Raw genomic sequence first — 27853 nt, forward strand, 5'->3', positions numbered from 1 at the left:
AAAGGAAAAACCTTGCAATATTAATAGAAACGCAAAAAAAAAAAAGAAAAAAAAAGAAAAAGAGAAAAGTATCTGCGCAATGCCATCTTCTCATAGGTGAAAGATTTCAGGCTGGTTATGAGCTGCAAATCCACTAGGAGGCGACAGCGTTAAAATAAATGGTTTGCCAAAAGCGAGGATGGTGATGTCTACATCTGCTGAAGGTAAAGGAGGCTCCAGGTACTCTACAAGTCAACCTGAAGACTTTATTACCCCAAAGGTAGAGACAGTACTTTATGATCTAGATGCTTAGAGTACAATCCCTGTGTAAAGCCTTATCTTATGTATCATTTGGCCCTTTGGGTGGAGGGGGCTGTGCATACTGTCCAGCTCTCAGCTCCTCCTCTTTGTCTGTTTATTTGGCTACATTATTGGTATATGTGTCACAGTATTATCTGACAACATGTATACTGCCAGCATACAAAGGCATAGAGGACAACAACCTCTAGTTGTTATTTATGCCTTTTCATTATTCAAATTAAATGTTTGTTATTAGCCTGTATGTGTATGGTTATAGCATGTAATAGCACATGGACAATAATATAACATCACTGTGATACAGTTGCTTTATTAATACAGCTGAACAACATAAGAGGTTTGTGTCTGCACTTGAAGTGTTTCCTTTAATTAAAGGCCAACTCCCGTTAATGGCTCTGAAGTTAATGGTATGCTGCTTAGTGTCTCTCTTCGCTCAAACTTTAATGCTCATTATTGGTGTAAGGTTTGAATGTCGTTGTTTACGACCACGTGAAATGATCCATTTAATTATCAGTAACACTTTTCTGTGTAACTAGCATTAGTATAAGTCAAAAGAAAAAATAGCTAGTAGCTGTGCTGAACTTGATTCTTAACGTTACAATATTTACAAAGCACATCAGCTGAAGTTGGTATGAAAATGTTCTTTGCACTCCTGAAATCTACTCACTATGATGAAACTTTTCACAACTTTTGTTTATTTGCGGCCGAAAAAAAATGTCATTAAATAATTACTAAAGTGAAGTTTCATGTGCTAATGCAGGGTCACTCGGGGTAACGTCAGCAAAGACCAACCGACCCGCTGACATTTTTAATCAGTTTGACAGAGAGGAGCATTATCTGCGCAACAAATGGCTGCTGTCAAGCCATTAAAGGGCAATAAAGTGTGCATACTCCCCAAAAAGAGCGGGCAGAAAGCAGAGGAATCAGGGGAAGTAGGGGAAGCAGAGGAATCAGATGAATCATAGGAATCATAGGAATCAGGTGAATCATAGGAATCAGAAGAATCAGGGGAATCAGAGGAATCATAGAAATCATAGGAATCAGGGGAATCAGATGAATCATAGGAATCAGGGGAATCAGAGGAATCAGGGGAATCATAGGAATCAGGGGAATCAGAGGAATCAGGGGAATCAGAGGAATCAGGGGAATCAGGGGAATCAGAGTAATCCGAGGAATCAGGTGAATCAAGGGAAGCATAGGAATCATAGGTATCAGGTGAATCAGATGAATCATAGGAATCAGGTGAATCAGATGAATCATAGGATCCAGGGGAATCAGAGGAATCAGAGGAACGGATCACCGTGATAGTAACGCGCCCCGCAGAGGCGGCAGGCTAGCGGCTCCGCTCCGACCTGCTGCAGTTGTGTGAGGGCGCCGCTGGGTGAGTCCCTCTCTCCGCCGCCTCTGTCTCCACAGCTCCCTTTTCCCAAAGAAAAGAAGAGAACCAGCTCCGGGGAGGAGGGCCGCCGCCATTATCCGGGGGGGGGGAGAAGAAAAAAAAAAGCTGGCTGAAATACCACTTTCGCGCACGCAATCTGCTCTCAAATCGGGCAGGACATGAACGCATTTGTGTCGCGGTGGAAGCGTATTTCAGACGAAGCACCGCGGGGATTGCAACAAAACTCGCCGTTGTCTCGTGTGCGCGGCCGGCCCAGCGTTATGTGGCCACAACAATGGACAGAATAATTATTGAAAAAGGCAACGTGGTGAACCGAGGAGAAGGCGGCTGAGGAGCTTTTTAACACGCCCGAATTTCTCACGAGGGGGAAATACTTTCTTGCACGGAACCAAACTGGATTGTTGTATTATTGGGGATATTTATTCCTTCCTTCTTTCCTTCCCTGTGTTTAAATGCAACGAAAGCAGCGCTGCAGAACATCCGAGAATCCCGACATGGGTGGTTGATATCTGAATTCAATTCCACAGTATTATCAGTATTATCTGTGAACTGAGGCGGGCCTTGGTGTATTCTGCGGCTTTATGCCCATGCACATCAGGCGGCGAGGGCTGCGGCAAGAGCTGGCCTGACAGATGCAAGAGGAGAAAGGGAGAAATGCGCTGGTATGTACCCAACACGCTCTTTCCTCCTCTTTATGGGCGATTTCTTGGTGCAGCTGTCGGCAGCTACACCCCAGACACCTGGGTAAATACATTCCTGCCCTTTAACGTTGTCGGTCGGTGTGCAGAAGGTAGGCTGTAATTTCATTATGTAGACAGCAGGCCTGGCGTGGTCAGCCCCTGTGCACCCTAAAGCCCATGTTAACTGTTAATCCATTGCAACATATAACGTTACAAAATCCCATCTGGGTAAGCAGGTTATGTAAATGAAATAGCTTGAGGTGCGGTTTGGTTGACCGTGTCTTGGTTGCTCGAGCTGGCCGTTTGGTTGTTCTTTCTTTATTTATTTATTAGCTAAGAACTTGTCTATTCATGTGGATATCAGGCCTGGCTCAGCTGAGCAGCGTGGACTGCCGGTTTGGTTTTGACCCTGCTGAGGCTTGTTGCTTCCTAATGTGCCATCACTGCATGTGACAGTTTGTTCGTGTCATCTTGAAGCCTGTGGTTCCTCTCTTTGCCCTCATGTTAAACTTCACACGAAGTGAAATTCAGTGGGAACTGTGAGCTGGCTGTTGTACTGGAATTGCATCAGCAGGCTACTATATCAATGGAAGTCTTAATCAAAGCTATAATAAGTTTTAACATGATGTGTCTGAGCAGGGTGGGCAGATTCAGCTCCCTTTGGCAGAGACTGCACATGTTTGTGTGACTTTCTTAGCGGGTTCTCCGTTCATTCACAGTTTTTGGAGAAGGTGCTTGGTTTTATTGGGAAAGGGTGTTGAGTTAAGATTGAATTAATGCAGAGTGTACTGATAAAACATTTTATGCCCGTCACTCTATTCACTGATCAGCTGACACCGTCATTTAAAGAGCACCACTCCCTGCGTGTTATCTGGGTGGATTAATGTCATTCTTTTGATCCCTGTTTGATGCTCCATGAATTTATCCAGCAACAATCAACCAGGGCTGAAATGAATCAATTATCAATTAATTGAATGATTGTCAGCATTTCTGATATTTACTTGAAACATTCCCTTGATTAAATATTTAAGATGAAATAGGCTTGGGTGTTGGATCTTTTCGGAAAGACAAGCAATTTGAAGATGTCACCTTGGGCTCAGAGAAAATGCGGTGTGCATTTTTGACATTTTATGATAATTTATGAAAAAAAAAAAATCAACATATTCAACAATAAAAATGATGGTTGCAGCCCTGGAGTAGACAATAAATCAGTCTGACAATTTAATGAAATTGGCAAAAATTGGTCTGCTTCCTCATTTGAAATTGAGTTTAGTTGGATAACTGAAATCTATGACCCCTCTCAGGAGATATTGTCACTGGTGGCCATTACTGGTCCTGTAACACAAGCTTTTTTTATTTTGGCTTAGGTATGATGGCAAAACTAAAGCAGTGTTTGACGACAACTTGGTGTGTACTGTAATAACATTAATGCTGTGATTTCACACATTAATAATGGCTTTTAGTAAATGATCACACTTGACACATGATCAACAATTTGAAAGCGAAAGTATCATCAGTAGCACAAGTCCATAACTACTGCATGTTTTAGAGATGATGTGTTTTTTATTCTAGTCACCTAATAGGTCTGAGAGTGAGATGCATTGTGGGGGTTTTACAAATGTTTGTTCTTTCCCCTTTCATTTCAAAATGTATTTTGTTGATTGCTCTGTTTGATTTCTTTTTTGCTTTTTTCCCTGTTTTTTTTTTTTTTGACAGGTTCTGCTTCATTGTAAGGAAAGATTGAAAGAACCCTCAGGTGATATCACTGCACTGCTATTTATTAAAATCAAAGCCACCCCAGAAAGACGTGAAATCTGATCTCAGCTGCGGATCAGCATCTTTATGGACAAACATTCAAGTGAACTCCTTTATACAGTGCCTGTTTATGGCAGGATGATCGTCAGCAGACTATGATGGCGAAAAAGCAAGATGCCCGGTCGCCCATTTACAACCTCATAGTTGTGGGTTTGTCGGGAACGGAGAAAGAGAAGGGGCAATGTGGGGTTGGAAAGTCCTGTTTGTGTAATAGGTTTGTGCGTCCTAGTGCTGATGACTTCTACTTGGACCACACATCAGTGTTGAGCACCAGTGACTTTGGGGGTCGAGTGGTTAATAATGATCACTTTCTGTTTTGGGGAGAGGTGTCGCGGGTTCTGGAGGAAGGGCCTGAGTGCAGGATGCATGTTGTGGAGCAGACTGAATTCATTGATGACCAGACATTTCAGCCACACCGTAGCACTGCTATGCAGCCCTATATCAAACGAGCAGCTGCAACCAAGCTGGCTTCAGCAGAGAAGCTCATGTACTTCTGCACGGATCAGCTGGGTCTGGAGCAAGACTTTGAGCAAAAGCAAATGCCTGAGGGCAAACTGCAGGTTGATGGCTTCCTGCTTTGTGTTGATGTAAGCCGGGGCATGAACCGCAACTTTGATGACCAGCTGAAATTTGTCACCAATCTCTACGGTCAGCTAAGCAAGACAAAGAAGCCCATTGTGCTAGTTCTCACCAAGTGTGATGAAGGAGTTGAACGCTACATCAAAGATGCACATACCTTTGCTATTACAAAAAAGAGTCTGCCAGTAGTTGAGACATCAGCCCGTTCAAACATAAATGTGGACCTTGCCTTCCTCACTTTGGTTCAGCTTATTGATAAGAGCAGGGGCAAGCCCAAGATTATTCCTTATTTTGAAGCTCTGAAGCTCCAAAGTCAGCAGATAGCCTCTGCCAAGGATCGCTATGAATGGCTAATCAACCGTATTGTGAAGAACCATAATGAAACCTGGCTAAACACTAGTAGACGCATGAACACTTCTCCAGAATACAAAGAATATGTCTTCTTGGAGGGAACGGCTAAGTGCAAAAAGCTTTTTCAACAGCACGTCTATCGTCTGAAGCAGGAACATATTGAGAGGCGTCGTAAAATATACTTAAGCACTCTTCCTTTAGCACTTAGTTCTTTGGTGCCTGACCTGGATGAGATTGATCAGCTAAGCTGGTCTGGGGTACAGAAGGTCCTAGAGTCCAAGCAGCACTTTGCCCACTGGTTTGTAGTTCTGGAAGACTCGCCATGGGAGGATACATCTCACATTGATAACATGGAAGATGAGCGAATCCCCTCAGACCTGCTGGAGACTGCCGAAGCAGAGGACATATTTAATGCCCACCTGGAACATCTGCGTAATGAATGCAGACGAGCAGAAATGCGGCTGGAGTTTAAACAGAAGTTGGCCTTCTCTCCCTTTGTCACACCTGGTAAACCATGGGAGGAGGCACGCAGCTTCATCATGAATGAAGAGTTCTACCAGTGGCTTGAGGAGATGGAGTACTTGGACCTGTACAACCGCCATCAAAAGGAGATCATTGACCGAGCTAAAGAGGACTTTCAAGAGCTCCTGCTGGAGTACTCTGAACTCTTTTATGAGCTTGAGGTAGATGCTAAGCCAAGCAAGGAGAAGATGGGGGCAATTCAGGAGGTATTGGGAGAGGAACAGAGGTTTAAAGCACTACAAAAGCTTCCAGCTGAAAGAGATGCTCTAGTGCTGAAGCATATCCACTTTGTCTATCATCCCACCAAGGAGACGTGCCCTAGCAGTCCTCACTGCGGAGACTCCAAGATTGAGCAACTCTTAGCTTCACGTTTCCCCACATGTTACCCTTTTTTTGATGTGAAAGCTCACTTTGGAGACACTAAGGCTGACAGAATTAATCTTGTGATACTGGGAAAGGACGGACTGGCTAGAGAATTTGCCAATGAGATTAGAACTCTCTGCACAAATGATGACTGGTATGTGTTAGACGGGAAGATGTACGAATTAACACTGCGGCCTATTGAAGGAAATGTACGTCTTCCAGTAAACTCCTTCCATACCCCCACTTTCACCCCTCATGGATGTCTGTGTCTGTACAATTCAAAAGAGTCCCTCTCTTATGTGGCTGAAAGCCTTGAGCGACTTAGGGAGTCAACTCTAGGTCGAAGGGATAGCCAGCTGGCACAGCTGCCAACATCACTTCTCTTAGTCACTAAAAGAGGCGTAGGGTCATATGTAGATATTGGAGGAGAAACTGCCTTAAACCTAATAACACAGGGACAGCAGGTTGCCAGAAGACTGCAGTGTAGCTTTCTAGACCCCGCCTCTCCTGGTGTGGGCTATGGCCATAATGTCAATGAAAGTCAAATCAACCAGGTGCTGAGGAGCCTTCTGGATATCAGGAGGAGCACATCCTTTAGTAGCAGCTCCCCACCCCTCCTTCCTGAGCCTCAAGGTCTCAGAGACTCTCCTCACCAGCCTATCCCGGAGGCAGACCTTCGTGTTGTCATGTGTCTGATGTGTGGAGACTCCTATGACATTGAGCAGCTCCTGTCCCCCTTCCTAATGCATCAGCACTGCAGGCCTATGTCAAATAGTGGCACCTCCGTTTTGCTGGAGCAGACAGTTGGCGGACACAAGCTGGCTATAGAGCTATCTCTGCTTTCATACCATGCCTCCTTTACTTTGCGTAAGAGCAGGTTAGTGCACGGCTACATTGCAGTGTACTCTGTCACTCGAAAAGCCTCCCTGGAGACTCTCTGTGCATTCTTATGTGAGGTTCAAGACATCATCCCAGTTCAGCTGTTGGCAGTGGGAGATAGTCAGGCAGAGCTCACTGACAGCGACTATGCCTGTGAACAGCTGATTCAGGGGGAAGAGCTCGCCCATGAGATTGAGGGTCGTTTCAATAGTGTGGTCTGTGGGTCTGGGGGGGTTGTGGGAGGACTGCACAGAATAGAAATGTTCCATTCCTTTCTGATGGAGGTGGTGGAGAAACGCAACATTGTGGAGGCTACACATATGTACGATAATGTTGCGGAAGCATGCACCAATGAAAATGTGTATTCGCCACGCTGCAGTTCTCCCAGTCCTGTCACCATGTTCTTGGATTCGGAGGATGATGTAGATCCGTCACCACCATACTATGATGGCACACTCACTTCTCATAGTGGGGGCTTTCTGCCTGATTTAGATTCTTCTGACATCTCTGTCATCTCCGATATCAGAGATTTTGAGAATAAACTCAACAACAAAGTACCCCCCCAAGTGAGAGTTAAACCGGGTGTCACTTTCGACTTCCGAAAGGCAAGCCGTAACCCGTATATTGATACACTGGGACATCGTCGCTCCCTACCATCTGCTGTAACCTGGGTCCCTGGCGGGGATGTGGGCTATGATCCCTCAGACTATGCTGAACCCATGGATGCTGTTTCTAAACCCCGCCCCAGCAATGAAGAGATCATTTATTCCGTGCCACATGACAGCACACAAGGCAAAATCATCACGATCCGCAACTCTAACAGGATGCACTCGAATGGAAATGGCTCAGACAGTGAGGCAGACAGCAGCTCTCTGGAGCGAAGGAGGAAGTTCTCAGCAGTGGGCGTAAAGCCTCGCCTTTACCGTGACCGCTCCAAGCGGCTCGGCAAGTTCAGCAGCTTTCGCACAAGCTTCATAGGCAGTGATGATGAGATGGGAGCTCTTCCCAAATCGAAGGAGGATGACTTTGGGACCCTGAAAGGAGAAAGTCTTGTTAATGAGGAGAGTGAGGACCCAAAAAAGAGGAACATCCTGAAGAGTCTGAGGCGAACAGCCAAGGTTTGTTTCAGACCATCTTTATATTGTTTAATTATCTATTTATCATTTGCTTATCCACAATCTCACACATTAATTGGTGTTAATTATGACTATATTGTCTATAGTCTATATTGTCAGAGACTAAGTAATTTCTATGGATATGATATTGCTTTTATGGATACCATAAATTATATTGCGGTCCATGTTATAATATGTCATTAGGAGAATTAGAAATAAAGCTTGAGATTAGATTTCAGAAGCTCCTGGTTTGCCTTCAATGGCCATTAAGAGACACTTAATATCCAGATATTGTTTGAAAGTATTGAAATTCTCAGTCCTCCTTTCTCCACAGAAAACGAGACCAAAGGCCCGTCCAGCTATTCCCAAGCCAATGGAGAGCAGTTACTTTGGCGTCCCTCTTGTAAATGTAGTATCGCCAGACAGACCTATCCCACTCTTCATTGAGAAGTGTGTCCGCTTCATTGAGACAACAGGTAAGCTGTTTGAGTTCCATTCTTAGCATTAAGACCTGTTTACCTCATACTGTTCTGACAGAGGTTTGGCTGTAATTGCGGTTTCAATAGAAAAGTTTAAAATATGCCACCCTAATCCTTCAGAGCAGACTGGATGCTACAGTGACTCGGTAGTGGAGACTGATGAGATGGTCCAGCTTGCTGCCAATCAGTCAGAGAAAATAAATGATAGAAAAAGAAAGATGAGGTTTTGTTTTCCACTGCTGATGGTGGCTTTTGATAAGATGAGTGATTCTAATGATGGCTTTGTAGCAAATGCAAGCATGTCAAATAGATCCTTTAACCTTGTGTAAGTATTGTCGTTGTGGTGCTATACATCAGTATATAGTATAGTATTCATAATGTGAGTTTACTTCTGATACATTCTGATGGTGGGCATCATCAGTATTCATATTTCAGGTGCAAACGTGCACCTTATTTAAAATTATTTATTGAACACCTAAACTTGCTTCATGTTGGATCACCTGTTAGTGACAGCATAGTGAAGGTAAAGAAATACAGTGGAAATATTCAGTTTCAGTTAAGTACTCCCCTGGAATCCTTCAGCATATGTATTGTCATGTCTGTTTGCAGTGGGGCTAATGAAGTGTTTGCGTTATGCTTGTTTCCCACTGTGCCCCCCCGCCCATGTCTTCATCCCTTTCTCTGCTGTGCTCTTTCTCCCCAGGCCTGAATACAGAGGGTTTGTATCGCGTAAGTGGCAACAAGTCAGAGATGGAAAGCATGCAGAGGCAGTTTGAACAGGGTGAGTTGCTCATCAGGCTTGTTTGAACCAGCTGTTTGGCATGTAATTATGTGGCTGTCTAATGAAAACAAAAACAAAGTGTTGGCAAAAGAAAGTGACATGCAACTGACTGTTTGGTCCTGATGACAAGCAGCACTGCGGGGCTTATTTCCTCTGATCCTTTTAACACTGTGATTCTCCTTGCGAAGACCACGGATTAGATCTCGTGGAGAAAGACTTCTCCATAAACACTGTGGCTGGAGCCCTCAAAAGCTTCTTCTCTGAGCTGCCTGAGCCCCTGGTGCCTTGTGCTCTGCAGGTGGACCTTTTGGACGCTTTCAGTAAGCAAACACTGCTGGGCTGGGAGGGTCCTTACTAGAACATAAAAAGATTATTTCTGTAGGAGGGAAGGGAAGGTATTTGACAGACCTGCTTTGCTTTGTTTTAGACCTATCACTGTTGACAAGAATCATTTTCATGATAGTCTAGAGAGGCAATTTGAAATTATTGTGTGCAATGATACGGTTACAGAATGAATGATAACTTCTCCCTCTGTGTGCAGAAATCAATGACAGAGAACAGAGGATATACACTATGAAGGATGTCCTGAGGAAGTTCCCCAGAGAGAATTATGATGTCTTCAAATATGTAGTGAGCCACTTACACAAGTAAGTTTCCTGTGTACTCTCATGGGCTTGTTGGTCTTCTGCTGTGGACCCCATCTGTTAATTTCTGCACCATATGATGAGAATGAATGAATTGTTGTCTGATTGTGTGCTTTTCCCAGGGTGAGCCAGCTGAGCAGGGTGAACTTGATGACCAGTGAAAACTTGTCCATCTGCTTCTGGCCTACTCTCATGAGGCCAGACTTCTCCACGATGGACGCCCTGACTGCCACACGCACCTACCAGACAATCATCGAGACCTTCATCCACCAGTGTGCATTCTTCTTTTACAACCAACCCCTCCTCGACTCGCCCACAGGCCTTGCAGGCCTCCCTGCCTCACCCACCACCACCCTCAGTGGGAGTTCTGCCTACTCCTGTTACCGCTCCTCTCCTCCCCACACCACCACACACTTCAGCCCCCTGCAGCAGTCCCCACCCACCACTCCCCAGTCCCCCCTGCAGTCCCTGCTTCCTCCCCTCCACCAGCACCCCCACTCCCACCACTCCCCTGCCGAACAAGAGACACTGTGAGAGACAATGAAACCACGTGTGCCCATGATGATGCTGGAACTTATAACCAACACGCACTAAAAGAGGAAAAAAAGTAAAAACGAAACAAAAAAAAATAAAAATAAAAAAACAACAACAAACGTGCACTTGCACAGTACATTTCTGATCATGGACAACTAGGTTATGAAGATGGAGATAGGAAGTGTCCGAGAAAAAAATCTCCAACCTGCCATTTGTATCTACTTATGAGCATCAGGGCAGGCTTCTTTTAGCAGTGACTCCCCCTCTGCCCTCTGAATCCCTGATTGCCTGGAATTTGACGTCGGGGCAGAGGTGGAGGACGGAGGTCGCTGTCACAGCAAGCCTCTCTTCTGTCAACAGCTCCCACTTATTCTACATTACCAAGAAATAGAAACCTCTATGCCAAGCTGGAAGAAATGATTTGTGACCACCATGTTTTTATCTGTGTTAAACTGTTTTAGGTTTTTGTTTTGTTTTTTTTTTTGTTTTTTTTTCATGAAAGTACTGCCACTGGATTTATAGACTGTTCCTCTCGGGCTCCTTTTGGCAGCAGTGTGCTCCATATAGCAGAGCTTCCTCTGTCTGCCTGTAGGGTTTCTCTCATCGCCTCTACTTGAGGGGTCAGCAGTCGGAGGGAAGGGAAGGGGAAGGTACACATCCAGGGATGCACTTTAATGATCACTGTTTTTTTCCCTTAAAAGGGTTTCTCTTTCTGTTGACATACTGTTTTCTTGAGTGTTTTATTTCACAGTTCGAACAGCCATACCCATTGCCTCTACAGAGCTCTGGTAGATCAAACTTTGTTTACATCAAACTTGTTTTTATATCCACAAACGTATCTGAAGCACTTTTTGTTCATGTAGTGTTACATTTGAAGAAATGCCACATTGATTAATTGTCTATATTGTTTGTTTAGTGGTTGAGTGTGGCATCAGTGCAGGTTAGTGAAACGAGATCCTTTTGTAAAAACTTGTGTTCTCTAAGTCGATCCAGAGGTCCCACTTTGTGTTGATGGGAAATCTGGATCAGCTTATCCTCATTCATCCAGCCATGTGAACGATAGTTTTCTTTAAGTTTGTCCTCTTTATAGCTGTTGGTTGATCAGAGTGGGTGTTTAGGGAGGTTTGGTTTAATTAGACCATTATAATATCAGAGATCAGTGAAATGAAGGAGAAATTTTGCCATTTTTTTGAATGTGTAACCTAGTCATACCATAACGCAACTCTACATTGCCATCTGGTGTCCATTGAAACCAAACGCTTGAAACATGATCGGTTGCTGGATGTGTTGCTGTGGCTGTCTATCAAACCAAGCTCTTTGTATTCATCTAATATTAAGGACCTTTAACTCAGAAGGTTTAGTATTCTCAACGCACTGTTACTGCTAGTCCTGCTATACAATACAATGACCAGTAAAAGTTAAATATTTGTGAATGAGACATTCAGGAACACCACCGGCCGTTTACCTGCTCTAGTGAATTAGTTTCGTGCTGGCATATTGTCCTCTCTTTTCATGGAAAACAAGCAGCACATTTTCAGTGGAAGCACTGTTAATGAATATTTGACCATTTTAACCATTAAACTTAATGAGAGGAAGCACTGTCTTTTTAAATGGGAGAGAGTAAAAGTGGAACATCAGATGTACAAGTTCTGGATAATTGTGGCTATGTTACGGTTTTTCGTTGCAACAATGACCAGACCAGTTATATCATTGATTGTATTTGGGATCAACAATTGTGGTACTTTTAGAATCGCACTGCTGTTAGAAGTCAGTCATTTTGTATGTTCATCAGATCGAACTGAGGGCTCTTCAAGAAACGCTCAGATCTGTGAGCTGTAACATGACTGGCACAGCACCAACGAACCAAGCAGCTGTTCCATTCGATTCTTGGGAGAATATAATATTACTGCAACGCAAACTTGGCAGATCCGCCATTCAATGAGCAAAAAGTAAGTGCATACTACTCTATTATGGTTGTTTATTTGTATGTTGGGGAACGCCACCCTTTAGTCGATGGTAGAAAACATTTCTAGTGTGTATTTCAATGATTGAAAGTCCATTTTTACAATTTTTGTGAATGGTTCAAGGCCACTTAAGTTTAGTGCATGATTTAAAAAAAAAAATAAACACACCAAGGGAGAAGGATAAAAGCCTTTCCCAATTTTGAAACATGAAATTATTACAAGTACAAAACAAATACTAAAATGAAATAGCTGAAACGTGAAAGTTTATGTACTGTGCACCAAGAGCAAACCATGGAATTTGTCTGACTGAGAATAGTGTTTGAAGATGAAGGCCTTATGTGAACTGTATAATAGTTAATAAATTAAATCTTGTAAAATTGTCCTCACAGCTTTCTCGTAGTGTGTATGTGTCTTTCATTGACTCTTTAACAATGTGGGCGCTATAGCCAGCCATTACACAAATAGTGAAATTCAAAATTGAAATGACATCGGACTGTAATTGTGGGGGGGAAAAAAAAAAAAAAAAGTATCCTCTGCTTAGACTTTATAAAGCAATGATTACAACGGATGAAACCGAGGAGTTGAGAATGTTCAGCTTTTATACTTACTTTTTAAAATTGCTCCTTTTCACCTCAGTCTATTATGTTATTTTCACCATACCAAAGTGGAGTGAGGTGCTAACAAATACTCTAAGGCATGAATATATTGCTGCTGTATTGGGTGGAAAGTAGCAGTGAAAAAAAGACGAGCAGATTATTCCCTCCACAGATAAAGCTGCTCTGTCTAATAGAGATGGTAACACTAGGCCATGTAGGTGACATGAAGGAGCTCTGCTGTAACTAGAGGCTGTAGTATGTACGCGCAGCTGCAGGTGAACCTGAAAAACATCAATTATTCACAGTATATCCGTCATGACTCCCTGCACTCTTATGGCAGCATTCTTTCATCGCCGTATCTGTTAACTTGTGTGGCGGGAGTGAGGCGTTATAAGGACGTGATGCCCTCAGGTGGCGGCCTGGCTGTTTCCCTTCTGTTACAGCCAGTGGACTCATGTCTTGGCTGCATGACTTTATGGCATCCGATTTAACAATTTTTTTTCAAAACTTTCAGAATTTCTGTGAAATATAGCTGTGTTATAGTCCAATTTTTGACCAACATTTTTGAACTGCGAAGCTTAAACTCCGAAATGTCGAGATTACAAAGATTAAGAAAAATGGCACTGTGAAGTTTAGATTTTTTTTTTCCATAAAAACAAATAACTTTTCATAATTGCTGCCATGAATTTCTTTCAGTCAAGTGGCAGGTGATCACAGCGCCTCTTTGTGTGAGTGATGAAATCATGAAGCAGCCAAGTACAGTGGAGCTCAAAAGTGACCCAAAAACAGAGCTTTGCCCTGCGACCACTGAAAAGGCTGATAAGCAAACAAACCTGTTGGGAATGACAGAGGCCGTGACGTATGAAAGATAGCTTTATTGCACAAGGTGTTAGAATGATCTTTTTAGTTTTTGCTTTCTTTTCATAGAAAATGTACCTTTGAACACAAGCAATTGCTATAACAAGCAACTCAAACAAATGTTTGGGATACCCTCAACATTTTTTTTTTTTTTTAGCTTTTGATTTTCATACATTTTTTCCTTCAATTTTTCCCTTTTAGCAAGCATGCAATGACTCTTTGAGGATGAACGAAATACAAAATAATGAGAATAAAAAAGTAAATAGGACAAATGACAACATCAAAAGACCCTTAAAAAAAGAATAAAAATTCAACAAATTAGTATCAAAAACATAAAGGGAAAGAAAAATGCTTTTTTTTTGCCCATTTCAGAAGTAAAATATTTTATTTTTGATTCTATTTCAATTTTGAAATTGGGGCATTCAACCCTGATGTGTCCCCTGATTTATTCTGACGAAAATAGCTCTTCATACAAAACTGTGTTTTATGTACAAGACTTAATCTATAAACAACACTGACAAAGGTAGAGATGATGGATCTAGTATGTTTCGGGTGGTGAATTTTTATTTTAATTTATTTGAACAGGGGGAGGGACGGGAGTCTGAATGCTTCAGGTTTACAGACCAACTCCAGTCCAGTATGTACACAATAGCAGTTTGTGTGACCAAAAGAGCTACAAGTCCCTGATTTCACTTGGCTGAACTGGTCTTAGCCACAAGCCACATACCTTTGTACTGTTTGGCCTCTGGAACTAAGATTTTGACAAAATCCCAAACAAAGTAAGATGAATATTGGAAATCAAAATCAACTTACCAACAGATACCCCCTCCACTAAACAAACAAACAAAGCAAATGGAAAAATAAATATAAACCACAAATCACTATCATGGAGATGCTTCAAAAAGATATTCCAATAGGTTCTTATGTGAATGTACATTATTTATGGATGTTGTTAAAGAAAGTGGGACATATACAGTACTTCAGACAGGGCAAACACAAAGATAAATTGAGATCAATTGTGTGAACATTATATAATTTTCAAAACTGAATTCCCTGACATATAACATCTCTCAACTTTATATTATTTTTCATTCACATCATGACTGGGATTCCTTCAGCTACTTGTCTTTCCTTCTTTGAAGAGCAAAGATTGGCTGAGTGGCACTGAGGCTGACTGAGAAGTTGGTAGGATGTGTTACTTTCTCTGTGACTGTCAGTCTCTGCCACCCATGCCACAAACAGAGTTTAATACCGTATCATAACTCAAATCTCTTACCGCGACTCAACAAGAACGTTCCTCCAAACATAAACCTATTTTGGGATCCTCTGTGATATTCATTTGGTTTCTGAATTCTTTCTTATTTACCTACCCATCAGGGTCACAACAAGCTAGCAGGAGTCAGAGACTATATCTCCATGAGAAGGCTGCCGTGAGTGTGTCCACCTAACACCCAGAATAAAGTAGGTGTGACAAAGCAGTGCTAGAATCTGTTCACACAGTCACCGTTTCAGGAAATGATACTGAAAATAAGTAGCCTGACTTGCTTTTCCCATCTCATCATGGAGATTGGAAAGGGTCATTCTCTTTCTAAAAAGCAAAACGCTCTTCTTTTAGTTGTTGACATACAGTAAAAAAAGAGATCCCATATATATACTAAACTTTTTCTCTTTCTTTAGGCCAACCTTTCTAAATTTCTCTTTTTAAATTTCATGATTGAGCGATTGTCTCGTTCTTAAATTTGACATTAACATTTAATTTCTGTATGCACTACAACACTCTTGTAGTATATACAATGTATACTTTGTCAATATTTAACTTAAACGTCAATAATATACCTACATAGAAATATATATGTAAATTCTTTATAATACCAAACATTCTCTATTTGTGATGTGGGAAATCAAAGCTTGTTCATTTGGGTTGCCATGATTTATTTGAAACGTTAGGTTAGGGTTAGACACTGTTCAGCTGGAGAGAGTCTGTCACATTAGTGTGAAATGTTTTCCTTCTTGGAAGTGAACCTGAATCATTTCATATGGAATCACCTTTAAGAGAAATCTGCCAATAGCTATTTGGGACTTTAAGAGACACATATAGGGTGAACGATACAGTAAGAATAGGGAACTTAACTGGAAGTCCCGCAAATCGACAATAATACTCAAACTATGGAGGACAGTATGTGTGTGCGTGGGAGACAGGATGGTCACACAGCTTCATACTGGCTATTGTAGTCTTCATCGTCATAAACACAGAGCTTTTAGCTCTTCAATTATAGTCAATATTTCCAAATGACCACAGAATCGCTTCCTGTTTTTTTTTTGTCTTTTTTGTGTGTTTGTCCGTTTTTGTTGTTTTTTTAAAAGTTTTTTTGTTTGTTTTTTTTTTTGTTTTTTTTTTTTTTTTTTTAGCTGTGCCTGCTCCTGTGAGAACTGAGGAGCTGAGCACCAGCCGGCTGGAACTGTTAGTTGGAGTTAGTAGTCCCAGGTGAACATGAAAATTAGGGTTAGCTGGGTCTCTGTCTGGGAAAACACTGATCCCAGGGAAAATTAGACAGGACGCTGGGCAGTTCACCGTAAGTTGGGTGTAAAGAAAGATGGTTGCATGCCCTTTCTGGCCCCCACTGAAGAGTGCCAGAGTGGGGCTGGCTGAGGAGTGGGACAGCAGTGCATGTCTGTGCAAGAGTATGATTACACCAGTGTGTAGGACTTGGAGTAGGCCCCCACACTCTGTTTTTGCAGTCTCCCCAGTGCAGAGGAGCTGCTCTCGAGCAGCGAGTCTCTGGAGCCCCCGACTTTGTTACTGTTGGGGTTGCTGCTCGTGCTGGAAGTGGAGGCTGTTGCTGCAGTGTTGGAGCTGGGCATGGTGAGAGTCCTTTGGGGCAAGGTGGCAGTGCCCGAGCTCGAACCCAAGCTGCCCAGCCCAGAATGGCCCAGCGTCAGGGCTTGCTGCTTGGCAGGGTCTAGAGTCTTGTGACGACCCTGGGTGTGATACGCCCGCTGCGTCAGGCTGCGGATTGAGGCTTCCCGCGGTGGCACAGCCGGACATGGGTCATGCAGTTCCCCTTGCTTGCGGAAGAATGGGTCTGTCTTCATGTAGAGGGGCAGGTTGCAGAATTCACCTAAGAAATTGCAAGAATAAGGAATGAGTAAAGGACCATTGAATGACTGAGGCCATTAGAAACTAATATGTGTGTCATTTTGACAGTTTTAAATAAATGATTTCCAGATTATTACAAAATTAATATGCATAAACATGTCTATGTCCTTTTCCTATAAATTTCTGACACATTTGCTTTGATTCCTCATTTGTGCCTCGGAGTTGTTGCTCAGATATATCAGCCAAGAAACAGGATTCCTTGTCTTGCCTCCTTGTGCAGTTTAAGTCATTATGTCCCAGTAATCTTTAATCCATATTGTGAGTCTTACTGTATGAGAGTACAACATTACCACATTAACGCAGTACAAAATGTTAATTGTTGCTGAATTTTTGGCAAATACAAAAATACTATAAAGAAAAAGGAAAAATTCACACTGAACTGTCAAAGGAGAGCTTTCATCTTTCATACTTACTTTTGTTAGCGCGGTGGGGAATGGGCACAGCCACATTTTTACCACGGTCATAGTCCTGCGGTTTGGGTGGTGAGGCAGTGAAGCGGCAGATGCCTGGTTCAGAAGGTGTGCTGAGGGACGTCATGCTGTCTGCCGGGTCATTGGTGCCTGTGGTCATTTGGTCAGATGAGCTGTCAGAGATGAAGCACTCTGTAATGGTGAATTTGGCATGCTGCAGGTGCTCCTCAAGTTTGGCGTGCTCATAGGCCCTCGCCAACTCCTCATAGGTGGACGAGGCGCTCTCTGTTGACACCATGCTGTTGCGGCCCTTGTCTGGAAAAGCAGAGGAGAGATCACTGTGGTAACCATTACCTCAGCTGCTGCTATTTCAGAATGCAAAAGCTGTGCTGCAGCTGGTAACAGCCTGTTTAAGTCGCATTTTCATTTCTTTGTCTTGATTTCTAGGTGGCTTGTTTTAAACAGACATTTTCCAAATGCATGTTGTATTAACCAGTATAGCTGAACCACTGAAAAATGACTACATGGTGTAGAGAAACATTGCTAAAATATTTCAGTGCATTGCAGGAGTGCATGTTTTCTCTGTCCTCTAACTTTGTCATTTGAAATAGTGTAAATAAATCTCTAGATTTCGGTTAAATTTGATGAACAAAGAGCAAACTTTGTGCTGAAAAAAATGGAAATGAGAGTTCATAAAGTATTAATGTCATGGTGTAAGCTGTACAGGCTAGGATTGACCCACCTGTGTCTTGGGAGAGGCTGGCACTGTAGCTGTCACTCTCAGTGGCGGTGATGCCGTGAGAGCCCATCGTTCGCCAGTCTGAGGTCAGAGTTCGTGCTGAGGCGGTTGACTGACTCTGACTCGGCCGGCTCAGCGTCCACTGGCTCGAGTATCTGTTCCTGGAGCTGTGAGCTGATTTTATACTCTTCCTGGACACAGGGTCTGAGAGAGGCCACAATGATAACAGAACTTCCTTGTAGCACAGACTGTGCAGCCGTGTGTTTAACACAATAATGACTAAATAGTGTCTCTAACTGTGTCATCGTTGCCATGACTGAAAGGGGTGTAAGAGGAAATACGATGTAATAAGGGATCAAGGTTGACCTTCTCAATATGCTTCATGTCTTGTCACTTAAGCGCAACTATGTGATTTACTGCAGAAATCCATTTTAAGAGAGAAACACAACTCACTTGTGCCAGGACGGATGTCTGACATGTCAATCAAAGGCCCTGAATTCTGGATGAGGGCTTGGTGGTGCAGGGACACGCCTGTGCAGAAGTTCTGCGGATTCACTGATTGGCTAAACTCAGTGTCTGTCACTGGCACCGCTGCCTTGTCCTCCCCTGTTGCAGGTAAGAGATGGAAAAAATTTAGTACAAGCTAATGGAAATGACACTTCAGAATGATGGTTGTGTTGTTGCTCCACCACGTGCCTATCTGTTTGATGCCTTCTTTGTCCTCAATGAGGAGCTGAACACGTGGAATGTCAATGTGGAGCCTCGGTCCCTGAGGAGGGCCCTTCACAGGTGTGTCTATACTGCGATTGTTTTTGCTACACACACACACACACAGACATTCAGATAACACATTTAATCATACTGGTTTCACTTAATGGTTTTCTAAAAAGCATATGATATAAAACCTTACTATACTCATGCAAATTGGCTCTTACCTGATAAGCATCTCAGCCAGGCTCTTTGCATCTATAAGAGGACAATATCTTAATTAGATTAGGGTTGGCTGTGAAGATAATCGTTTCAGCATGTCACTCTATGTTACATTAATCCATTACAGACAATAACACTGATCTCTGTCTTTTCCTTTCTCTCACCCCTAAGACGTTTAAGCCGCTTCTCCTTGCGTTTCTTGCGGATAATGAAGAGCAAAGCAACACCCAGAGTAACCAAGATGACGGGAGAGCCAATGGAAAACAGCTTTTTCACATCATCCCCCTCTCCACGAGCTGATTTAATGGGGGGGATTGTACCTACGGAGAGATGAAATCAAAATAAGACAAGATTTATGAGGGAGAATTTGTTGGGTGTGTTAGAGATGAAAAAAAAAAAAAAAAAAAGGATGGACAAACTAAAAAAAAAACAAAACTGGAATTCACTTACTGCCATCATAGTCGGTCGTGGCAAACTGGGAGCTCTGGTTGCCACACCCTGCACTGTTGCAGGCCTTCATTTTGAGTTCATACCAGGTGGCCTCCCGCAGCTCGCTGAGGAAGAGCTGAGTGGTGGAGTTGGCTTTGAGGCTCTGCCAGGCCCAGGTACCTTTGGGTCTGAAGTCCAGCATCAGGTCAGTGATGGGGCAACCGCCGCTGGTCCAGCCCTGCAGGTTGAGGCCTGCGTGAGTGGAGTTGATGTGAGTGAGCAGTGGCTGGTCCTTATTGAACACTGGTTCTGTGGAAACAGGGGGAACAGGTGGAACAGGGCAAAGACACAGGTAAAGACAGGATTAGGTGGAAGAAAGCATTAAAGTAGGGTTTTTGGTCACAGCAGAGGAAATACAAGGGAAAGTGAAGATCATCAGTATTATAATATACAACATGATATTAGAACACTTAGAACAACTCAGTACAACTTTAAATATTGATATACCAGTTGATTTCATAGCACAACAGCAACATAGGAATCCATTTGCTGTAATTTTGTCATACATTTTGTCATGTCATCATTATTTTTTCTGTGCATTTAAAAAAAAAATCTACATTTTGATAAATGTAATAGATAATTAAACTCCACAATGCTTCTGATTACAGCCCTCACCTCTTCCATGGGTCTTTGCCTCAATGATCTCGCTGATACGCCCTGAGCCCACACTGTTCTTTGCGGCCAACTTGACTTTATACCAGGTCCCGCAGCGCAGATTGTCCAATCTGAAGGAACGCTCACTGGAGCTGATAAACACATCCCTCCATTCCTCTGTATTGTCCACAGAATACTGCAGCACAAATCCTGCAGAGTCACACCGCACAGTGTTCATGAGAAATCAGAGTGCATTAAAACAAATACTGACAATCCCCCCCCCCCAAAAAATTAGATTGTGAGGGGTTCTTGCTGCTGCTGCTACTTGTGCCAAACACCAGGGGGCGACAACAACCTACTAACAGCTCTAGATTGCCTCGATCTTCCCCTGAAACTTTAAGCTCATTGTTTACACTGACATATGCAGCATTAAAACAACTGAAACAGAAGGTTGATCACACAGAAAAGGATCTGTTAGGAAAACAACCAGATAGTCAACTGCATTCAGTTCATGAGGGAGCTCATGAACTGAACAGTCCAGAAAGGAGCTTACCTCTGATGGAGCTTCCTCCATTGTCCCCAGGGATCCAAGCCAAGGTGATGGAGGAGGTGGAGGTCGTGGACACAGTCAGACGGGGCTGGTCAGGAGGAACTGGGCACAGACACACAGAAGGTGTGACGTTACTCAACAACAGAGCAAAAATCTCCCAAAGAGCATCTCCCGCTTGTCATACCGCTGTTCCTCTGTTCCTTCTTACCTTGCACAACAAGATTGACTATGATGGTGTCAAAGCCCAGTGTGTTAGTAGCTGTACAGGTGTAGTACCCAGAATCCTCTGCTTTGACTGAACGTAACACCAGTGTACCGTTGGACAAGATCTGCCTTTGACTGTCAGCTGTCACTGGGATGGCAGTGTCCTCACTGAGGAAAGCACAGGTAACAAATGTTAACGGCCTCATCCTGGAGCAAGTTGTTTTCCCTTCACAAGCATCTGCCTGAGTGAGTAGTTATGCTGACATGTGAACGTGATATGAGGAGCTCTGACCTGTCTTTGGTCCATTTAATTGTGGGAGCGGGCTCTCCCACTGAGCTGCAGGGCAGCCGAACTTCCTTCATCCAGGGTGTGGTCACTGTGCCCCCAAAGGACAAGATCTTGGCTGGAACTGCTCACAGGAGACAGAAAATTAATCTCATTTAACTTTGACACTCAGATGATGAAGGTGATTCTCTTCATGCTAGTCTAGTTGCCACTCTGATGTCCAGTTTGTCTGAGGGGAAAATCCTTGATGATCTGCTGAAGGAATAAAAAGCTGTGGTGCAGCAGCCCCTTCACTCTGCTTCAGTCTATCTTTACTCCATATATCCTCCACTCTATTGATTCTTTCCTGCTACTTCTCTCCCCAAGGGTCATTTTACTGAATAGACCATGTTCATCACCACATAATTAACAACAACGTTTCATGCCACATAGCTGCCACTCAATCAATACAATGGCTGTCAATCAATAAGAGTGAGCAGACAGAAAGAGAGAGGGTGGGGAGGAGAGAGAGTGATGAAAGTGATCTATGCACAGGACATCATGTTGCTGCATTATAGCTGTCTTGAGCACTCTCCCCTATAACCTTTACAGAAATCTCCCTACCCTTCTCCTCCACTACAGGCTTGCCTGGAGGACCCACCTTTGCCAGCAGGCTCCACTGTGACCTTTGAGCTGATGTTTCCGCGGCCGGCGGTTGTCACAGCTGCTGCCCAGATGTGGTATTGTTTACCACGGGTTAGGTGTGTGATACGGTAGAAGAGCATCTCTGGGTTGGCCTCATACTCACTGGGTGCCTGGGACAGAGGGCACGCAACATCATGTTAGCAAACTATAACACAGTGGCATGGCAGGCATGGTGGCAGCTCCGTCGTGGACACTTTACCAAACTAAACAATGGTACAGGTTAATGTGTGTTGAAAGAAAGACTGTGGAACGAAGAAGTGAACACCATAACAACAGACCTTTTTTCCACAGCAGATACTTTTTAGTAGGAAAAGCTCTGATAACATCTACCAATATGTTCGTACTGCTCTGTTTAAGTGTGTCAGTAAACTATGGCATTGAATCAGCATGAACCAAATCCATATCATGAAACAGATGCAGCAAAAAGTAATTAAGGCCTTGGTCATTTGGTCGTTTTCACCAAGATGGCCTCCCTGAATAACAGCCATTGCATTGCAAACTTTTAAGTTGTCCAGGTACCTGTCAGTGCCTTGAAACAGTAATTAAATGATTGAAAACACACTTTTTAGTAACCTGCTACTTGGCAGGAGGACATTTTCCAACCTCCAAAAACGTATTTGTAATCCCTTAGATTATATTATGAGTGTATTTTAGCTTTTTTGTGATTAAAACCAGAAATATCTAGTGTGTAGTATAATTACTTCGACACAAATTCCACCATTAGAAGTGGGTTTTTTTTTGTTGTTGTTTGTTTGTTTGTCTTTTGCCCATTTAATATGATAGGGACAGTGTGAGAGTCGGAATCGGCCTGAAATGGATTTTAACCCAGGCCAGAGTGAGTGCTCTATCACCTTTTTAGAATTCATGTCAGTTATATAAACAGGGATTGGATGCATTTTCAATTTATTTATACTTATACTAGCACATTTTTTTGTGTTTGTTTTTTCATATTTGTGTTATTTGAATCTTTACACATTAATTTTATTCAACCTTAAACACACACATACGATTATGACACATTCTTGCTTTATTTAAATTGAAGTATTCAGATTTCTCTTCTTTGTGATTCTTATTCATGTAGAAATATTTGTATTTCTGGACTCCACTTCTATATTTGTACAAATTTACTGATTTGAAAAACTGTGTTATTGCTGCGACTAAATCAGAAGTTTTGTTCATTTTAATTTTATTTTATTTTTTTTTAACCTCTGGCACACTAGTTACATGTGAGCGACAGCCTTTGGCAGGGAATATTAAGTGTACCCAGTATAAATGAGTGTAAAACTTTAATTTAATGTTTTGAGGAATATAAAACTATTTCCGAAAATGTGGCGTAGACACAGAGAGGAAAACTGTAAAATAAAATGACAAAATAAAAATTAATTTAACAGTCTGCACTCCCCATTCTTCTTCAGAACAATATGGCACTTAACTCCACAAACTAAATTTATAGTCACAGTATAATTTAACCCCCTGGATTAAAAAAAAAAAGATTGTGGCTGTAACACTGGATTAAATTATAGGTTTCAGTGAATAGTTTTCTTGCAAGCACATCTGTGGGACCTGCACACACACGTGAACGTGCACGTAAAAACACTTCTCTCAAGCCAAGCCTCTGTTTGTCTCTAATCTGTTCATCGCTCAGTGTTCATCTTCTGTTCCTTCACCATTTGCTTTTCCCTCATTCCCTCCTCTACCCCCCTCTGTCTAGCTCAGTGAAGAGGAGAGGATGGAGGGACAAGAGGAGGGAGGGGGAAGGATGTGTGCGTGTAGGGGGTGCATTCGAACATTCCTCCAGCATAGCAGCGGTGTTGTGGTGATCCAGGGAGTGATACAGGGAGATAATGAAAAGATGGACAAAAGCACTCTCATCTCAATGTGACTGATACCCTCCTCTGCTCCTCCCTTTTTCCCTGCCTGTCTCTCCCTCTCTGCCCCTCTTCCTCTCCCCTCATCCCTCTTTTTCTCTCATTTCCCCTTGGTCTCTCCCTACCTCAAATGGTGTGTCTCTTTCCCTATCTCAACCTCCTTTCCCCCTCCCTCTCTCCTCCCTGCCTGTGCTCATTTACATGGCACTCATGCACAGAGAAGGAGTATTTGTGAATAATATGAAAGTGAGATTCTAGCCTGATATCAGATTTCGCCGTGTGCTGGTGTTTGTGGCGTACATGATCTAACCACAACTGAAATGCCACACATACGTGTATAAATAGAAAATATTGAAATGTGATGCCTCTCTCTTTGAGTGTGTGTGTTTCTGATGCGGCAGTGTGCATGTGTGAGCTTGTTCTCAGCCTCATTTGCATATCTACGTCTCATCACGTTGCCAAGACAACCTCATCTGTTCATCTGGGAGGGCAGGAAATAAAGCAATGGTGCAAACACAGTGAAAGAGAGATGCAACGATATACATACGCGTGTTCCAGGTTCAATTAATAAGAGTGGTTACAAATTAATCGCTTGAATTGGTAGTTTTTTTTTTTTTTTGTTTTTTTTTTAAATCAAGTTCAATTACCTGGATCCTTTTCTAGCAGCCCACAGAGCACAGACTTACCGGCTGCCCAGACCCTGGACTGGAGCAGTAGATGGTGTACTTGCGGATGACACCATTAGGTTTGTGAGGAGGTAACCAGGACACAACTACACTACTTGAAGAAGAAGGAACTGCCTTGATGCCAGCTGGTGGTCCAGGAACTAGAGGAAAAAAAAAAAAAAAAAAAGCAGAGATGTCAGAAATGGGGGCATGTATATACTGTACTGTGTAATGTGTTTGTGCTTTTGCTTGTGTTTTTGTGCACACATGCTGGGTGTTGAGTCCCTATTAAAGTGAGCAGGCTTGTTTGCAGATTGGTGGTCTTATCCTACACTAAGCCGCTCTGGGAGGACTTGGAAGAACTCCCTTTGGGTAGACGACTGTGACATATGTTCATTCAGACATTGGTCAGCGTTTCTGACTCTGTGACACCCAGCATTCTCTTAACTCTCCAACACACAGATTAGACTCTAGTGTCTGATCCTCTGCCAGGCACTTCAGCGTGATACTGGGCACCCCTTAATGCTATTATTACAAACTAAAGCAGAAGACAGGGTTTAAAATGAATGTGCGTGTTACAAAAAACACATCACGACACTGGATAATGTAAAAGGTGACCAACAATGCTTTTGTCATGTTGGCTTCACAGTATGGGGCTCACAGTGTCAAGTCTTTTCACTTGCCCACATAAATATAACTTGTGCCTGACAGCGGGCCTCCGAAGAAGAAGGCCACCACAGTTTAGGACCCAGCCGTCTGCATCCATCCCACAGTTCCTCCTTTTCTTCTACATGAGGCCCTCAGGTCCAGTCACCCAACTGGTTTGCTTCCTTGTACTCCTTCACGTCAGACATTTACATAAGCAAAGGGAAAGAAAACAAACGCAGAAAGGATAGATGTAGCGAGGCGGGTTTAAAAGAAGGAGGCGAGGAGAGAAGAATGGCGAGAATGATAGGTGCAGTTCCTGGGGGAGAGATGACAGTGGTGGCGGCGCAGTGGAGATGGAGAGGAGGCAGCCATCATTATCATAACTGGACCTCCATGTCAGAGTAGGAGTGGCAGTGGGAGGGGGGAGAGTTAAGTCCCATCTGGTGCCCAAAATCTGCCCAAAATTTGCTGACAGTCTGCTGCACAGCTAGCACAGCCCTTGTGATGATGAGGAAGAGAGGCACAATGGGGCTGAGTGAAGAGCTCCACCTACTTGAATATGTTATGCACCACTGTGCCAGTAAGAGAACGATGTCACAATAAAGGGCTGATACAATTTATAGCCATGACATTTCAATCTGGCCTTTTTCTACATCTTATTCGGCGCAGGAAATCATTCCTTCTAGTGCCCATCAAACTCTATAACTCTTCCTTCTGACCAACAGCACTATGATCATGAACAACTGTGCAATACTCTGCATAACTGCTGCACCATCATTTACCTGGGAAACACTGCACTCGCTTTTCCTTTTTATTTAATATCTCTGTGTAGCTATTTTACTTTTCATATTATATATATTGCGCTTAAATACTGTTATTGTTATCTTCTATGCCATAACTTGCTTTACAATTACCATTTATCTTTCTATTCTGCAGCATCTCTAACTAAGAAATTCTCTGGGGATCTGTAGAGTATTTGTGGTTGTGATTCGTTTTGTCCGCCAAGAATAGCTGTGATCACCTTTCTATCTTTCCATCTTCAAACCCCAGGTTCCTCCTCCTGCTCCTCCTCCTCCTCCTCTATAAAGAGACATGGATCTGGCTGTAATCCTGCCTCCAATGGTGTAAGCACAAAATTAATTCTCTCTAATCCAAGAGGAGTTAATCCTTATGCCTATGGCAAGAGGGCTGGTGGAAAAGATGTGGCCCGGGTTGATGGCTGATTCCTGGATGCTATATGGTCCCAAAGAGCACCCCTCCTCTCCCCCGGTGTCTCCCGCCAGCCCTCCCTCAGCTCTGAGCCATGGACCAAAGCCTCTTAATTCTCATTAGCACTGCTAATGGAGGTTCCCAGCATAAATGAGCTTTTGTCATGGGTTTGAGATAAAGAACGACAGCTTTTTTATCTGTCCCTTACCCCGCCATCTTCTTTACCCCTTGACCCTTACCCCATGTGCTTATGAAGACTTAATTATAAGAATTAATAAAAAAAAAAAAAACCTATTATATCTTTAAGTCTGAGATATACTCACGATCTTCGCGGGTCTGGATATACAGGACGTTGCTCCGGACCCCATCTCCAGCTTGTGTGTAGGCCAGCACCTGAACACTGTAATTGGTGAACTTCTCCAACCCTCGCAGCTCCACCTGCTCACGAGTGGTGGTGATATTCTGCATCTCTCCCCATTCTGGGGGAGAACAGGGAGGAAAAATCTGAGAGTGCACTTGTGGTTGACTGGCTGACAGAAAACACGAACAAACTCATCTTCAAAGATGTTTTGAAGGAAATGTTCCTATCGCCTGGATAACAGGGCAGTGGGTGTAGGTAGGTTGGTGGAAGGGTATCATTGCAGAGACTAGGTTTTCCCTGTTGTCCCACTTTTCTTTGCGTTTTCTAAAGCACTTGCTTAAGAGTAAGAAGTGATTGTGGTTTTCTGGAGGTAATTTCCCACAAAACATATTTGGTTATGCAAATTAATTGAATACGAATTTAATTTGTAGGAGACAGAGTTGAACAGTCATAGGAGCACAAACAGTCAATTACAGTACTCTAATCTCACGGAGTTAAAGATCAGGCACAGAAAGAAACAAAGGCAAACATGAACAAATTCAAAAGGTACAGAGGAACAGGAAGTGCTTTATGAGAATGGTGCAGACTAACATTAGCACATTCTGTCGCACAACACTGACATTGAGGTAGGTGGCAGGGTGGGGAAGTTTAGAATGAGATAGGTGATAATTACTCTGCATTGGCCACTGGGCCTGGCCCCCACAGCACCCACCTCCGTCAGGGAAGAGGGACCAAAACACAACCCGGTAGCCTTTCAGCACACCGTGCAGCGTCAGCCGTGGAGGCTCTGCCCATGTGATCACTGCCTCGTCTGACGTCACAGAGATGGCTCGCACATTCTGCGGAGGCTCGCTGGGCACTGGAAGAGAACAGGGGCCGAGTTTTAGTCCTACGCATTTAAAAATGTGACATTTACGGTGGTTTCAAATAATTTTATCTTGTCAAAATCCTTGTTATTGCTGTTGCTAAGAAGATCTGACTGATTTAACATGGAGGCTGAAGTACTGATAATTAATGACTACTCAACACCACAACCCAGGGGCAATCTCAGCTGAAATAAATCAGTCAAATAAGCTCAAATTGGCTCTCAATAGCTCCTTGTTCATTGCTAGCTTTTAGAGCACTGAGGAGAGAGGGAGAGGAGGTGTAAATGGGGGATTGGTGGCAGAACACTGACATAAAGCAACAGGAATAGTAAACCAG

At 43.1% G+C, this 27853-nt stretch overlaps 2 protein-coding genes across 3 annotated transcripts in view; one reads left to right on the top strand and one right to left on the bottom strand.

Moving 5' to 3' along the window:
- The first annotated feature begins 1768 nt into the window (after nucleotides 1-1768).
- Nucleotides 1769-12614, top strand: arhgap35b (Rho GTPase activating protein 35b). The gene is made up of 7 exons (XM_029519771.1): nucleotides 1769-2358; nucleotides 4093-8003; nucleotides 8335-8476; nucleotides 9183-9260; nucleotides 9449-9580; nucleotides 9802-9907; nucleotides 10027-12614. Exons 2-7 carry the CDS (start codon nucleotides 4287-4289, stop codon nucleotides 10436-10438), a joined length of 4587 nt encoding a protein of 1528 aa, XP_029375631.1. The 5' UTR covers nucleotides 1769-2358; nucleotides 4093-4286; the 3' UTR covers nucleotides 10439-12614.
- Nucleotides 12615-16244: 3630 nt separating this feature from the next.
- LOC115054031 (Down syndrome cell adhesion molecule-like protein 1 homolog) overlaps nucleotides 16245-27853 on the bottom strand; it is a 46519-nt gene continuing 34910 nt past the window's right edge. Inside the window, exons 18-33 of one of the 2 annotated variants that reach the window (XM_029519005.1) lie at nucleotides 27324-27509; nucleotides 26613-26768; nucleotides 24454-24593; nucleotides 21856-22009; nucleotides 21222-21339; nucleotides 20934-21097; nucleotides 20729-20827; nucleotides 20197-20385; nucleotides 19543-19830; nucleotides 19257-19412; nucleotides 19098-19128; nucleotides 18859-18977; nucleotides 18616-18768; nucleotides 18166-18366; nucleotides 17427-17738; nucleotides 16245-16975 (exon numbers count right to left, since the gene is read on the bottom strand). In XM_029519005.1, the coding sequence (XP_029374865.1) occupies nucleotides 16545-16975; nucleotides 17427-17738; nucleotides 18166-18366; nucleotides 18616-18768; nucleotides 18859-18977; nucleotides 19098-19128; nucleotides 19257-19412; nucleotides 19543-19830; nucleotides 20197-20385; nucleotides 20729-20827; nucleotides 20934-21097; nucleotides 21222-21339; nucleotides 21856-22009; nucleotides 24454-24593; nucleotides 26613-26768; nucleotides 27324-27509 (2897 nt within the window). In that variant the 3' untranslated portion in view covers nucleotides 16245-16544. The remainder of the gene's footprint in view (nucleotides 16976-17426; nucleotides 17739-18165; nucleotides 18367-18615; nucleotides 18769-18858; nucleotides 18978-19097; nucleotides 19129-19256; nucleotides 19413-19542; nucleotides 19831-20196; nucleotides 20386-20728; nucleotides 20828-20933; nucleotides 21098-21221; nucleotides 21340-21855; nucleotides 22010-24453; nucleotides 24594-26612; nucleotides 26769-27323; nucleotides 27510-27853) is intronic. The other variant, XM_029519006.1, reaches the window with a different exon arrangement.

This window comes from Echeneis naucrates, chromosome 14 (genome assembly GCF_900963305.1).
Source record: "Echeneis naucrates chromosome 14, fEcheNa1.1, whole genome shotgun sequence".
NCBI classification, from domain to species: Eukaryota; Metazoa; Chordata; class Actinopteri; order Carangiformes; family Echeneidae; genus Echeneis; species Echeneis naucrates.